This window comes from Vigna radiata, chromosome 6, assembly GCF_000741045.1.
Source record: "Vigna radiata var. radiata cultivar VC1973A chromosome 6, Vradiata_ver6, whole genome shotgun sequence".
Taxonomy (NCBI): Eukaryota; Viridiplantae; Streptophyta; class Magnoliopsida; order Fabales; family Fabaceae; genus Vigna; species Vigna radiata.
Genome location: NC_028356.1, coordinates 16,297,600 through 16,300,130, shown reverse-complemented (window position 1 = coordinate 16,300,130; position 2,531 = coordinate 16,297,600). Strand labels below are relative to the sequence as shown.

General features: G+C 38.0%; 1 protein-coding gene across 1 annotated transcript; it reads left to right on the top strand.

Annotated features, from left to right (window-relative positions):
* Positions 1-415: 415 nt before the first annotated feature.
* Positions 416-2,409, top strand: LOC106763500. Its single transcript, XM_014647684.2, has 3 exons — positions 416-573; positions 1,101-2,352; positions 2,399-2,409. The coding sequence occupies exons 2-3, from the start codon at positions 1,104-1,106 to the stop codon at positions 2,407-2,409; spliced, it is 1,260 nt and encodes a 419-aa protein (XP_014503170.1). The 5' UTR covers positions 416-573; positions 1,101-1,103.
* The last annotated feature ends 122 nt before the right edge of the window (positions 2,410-2,531 follow it).

Here is a 2,531-nt window from a genome sequence, read left to right as displayed (position 1 = left end):
TGTGGTATTGGCTGGTGGACACTCGGATAATGGTGTTGTGGCCCTGTTTGCAACAAACCCTGTTTCTCGGTTATTTATTCATCCTTTTCCCTCTTCTTTTGGACATATTACTATCTTCAAAATCAGCTTACTATGCAAACAAACGAAACTCTCACATGGTAGGCCTCTATGGCTACCTATTGACATATTTCCATTATTCCCCCTACAAGCTAATGACCACACAAATATTAACCACATTCAACTTAAGAGCAAAAGTTGTACATGATTTTTTTGCTACTATTTTTATATCAAAATCAGAATTCTATTTTAATAATTTCTGTGATCCTTTAATGCATACATTTGATGTATAACTTTAGTTTAGTGGATATTTCTTTGTTTTTTGTTTACTTATTTAACTGTGGTGTGAATGATGATGGCCAAATACTGAATGTTAAAAACTAAATTGCTCTTGTGTAGTATTTTATGGTTTCTTCTAATTATATTATATTGCCTGGACTCAGTTCTTGTTGGATTAAAGCGGGTTTTTGACACCAGGACCTCCAACCCAAGTTCACTTTCCCTTTTAGGTGTGTGGTACGTACATGTTTGTCTTCTTTTTCTCTTTTTGATTGGATATATGTTTTGTTGTTTCTCTTTTTATTGGTACGTACATGTTACAGTGTAATCATCACTCTCCCTCAGTGCAAAACAACCCCACTGGTCCTTTAGTTTCTCAATATGATCTTCAAGAATTGAATTTAGTTGTCCTTGTTCTTGTAATGGAAATTAGCTTTTATAAATGTGATTCTGGTTTAGGTATGGCATGAAATAATACACATGACCCTTGTTGCATGCCTATTACAGTAGGCAATGTGTAAGTACTCTATAAAAGAGGACTTCACTATAGTAATAAATAATACACATGACCCTTGTTGCATGCCTATTACAGTAGTCAATGTGTAAGTACTCTATAAAAGAGGACTTCACTAGAGTAATAATACTCTGCATGACAGTAGTATTCAAATTTCCTTCCATGTTCGACTTAAGTAGTAATAGGTTTATTACTTATGTCACATGGAGTGTTGCTGTTTTGGCTAAGTTGTTTGTTTGGCTTGTCACAGAACATGGCCCATTTTCCCAATCATCGTGGATGGATGTACAACTGTTGTTATAGCGGAAGGAGAGGTTTGAAGGAAGCTTTTGTCCTTGGAGTTAATGAGTTTGTGGAGACGGCTCGTCGATATAAATATTATGCTCTTGATGGAGGGATTCGATGCCCATGCATCAAGTGTGAATGTACAAAGATTATGAAAGATGAAGATGTCAAAGTTCACTTATACCAAAAAGGGTTCATGCCAAATTNCAAGGTTTGGACATTTCATGGTGAAGAAATGCCTTCTACCTCCACNGCTCATGAAAATCGACCTGCATCAGGTTCGAATACTATTGTACATACATCTGAGATAGATCAATTTACCTACATGCAAGAGATGGTAGACGATGCTCTTCGTCGACATGCTGAACAAGAACCAAACGATAGTCGTGATGAAGAGTCTCCAAATGAAAGCACTCAGAGGTTTTACAATCTCTTGGCTGAGGTAAACCAACCTGTATTTGAAGGTTCATCTGAGTCAAAATTGTCAGTGTGCATTAGACTCATGGCTGGTAAATCTAATTGGAACGTTCCCAATCAAGCGGTGGACCACTTTACAAAATTGGTGTTAGATCTAACACCACCAAACAATTTTTTGCCGAAGAATTATTACGAAGCCAAAAGATGTGTTTCGAAGCTGGGATTGGAAGCGAAGAAGATTGATTGTTGTGCGAATGGATGTATGCTTTTCTATGACAATGACACTGGCAAAAATGATGCATTGTTGGTGGAATGCAAGTTTTGTGGTCATCCTCGATTTCAGACATTGCATCCAGGACGGAGGCAAAAAAAACCAATTCCATTCAAGTCCATGTTCTATTTGCCGATCATTTCAAGATTACAAAGGATGTTTTCTTCAATTCAAACAGCAAAACACATGACATGCCATGATGGTAACAAAAGTGAAGGACTGTTGCGTCATCCTTCTGACGGTGAAACCTGGAAGCACTTCAACTGTAAACATCCATCTTTCGTCAGTGATGCTCGTAACGTGAGACTTGGTCTATGTTCGGATGGGTTTACTCCATACATTCAGGCGTCTGCATCACCATATTCATGTTGGCCGGTGATTGTTACCCTATATAATCTTCCACCTGAGATGTGTATGACAAAACCTTACATGTTTTTAACGTGTATAATACCAGGACCATCTAATCCTAAATCAGGGATTGATGTGTATTTAGAGCCTTTGATTGATGATTTGAAGAAGTTGTGGACCGGTATATGGACGTATGATGTATCAAGGAAGCAAAATTTTCTTATCAGGGCAGCTTTGATGTGGACTATTAATGACTTTCCAGCGTATGGCATGTTATCTGGTTGGAGCACNCATGGTCGATTAGCTTGTCCGCATTGCATGGAACACACAAAGTCATTCTTATTGACGCATGGTCGGAAA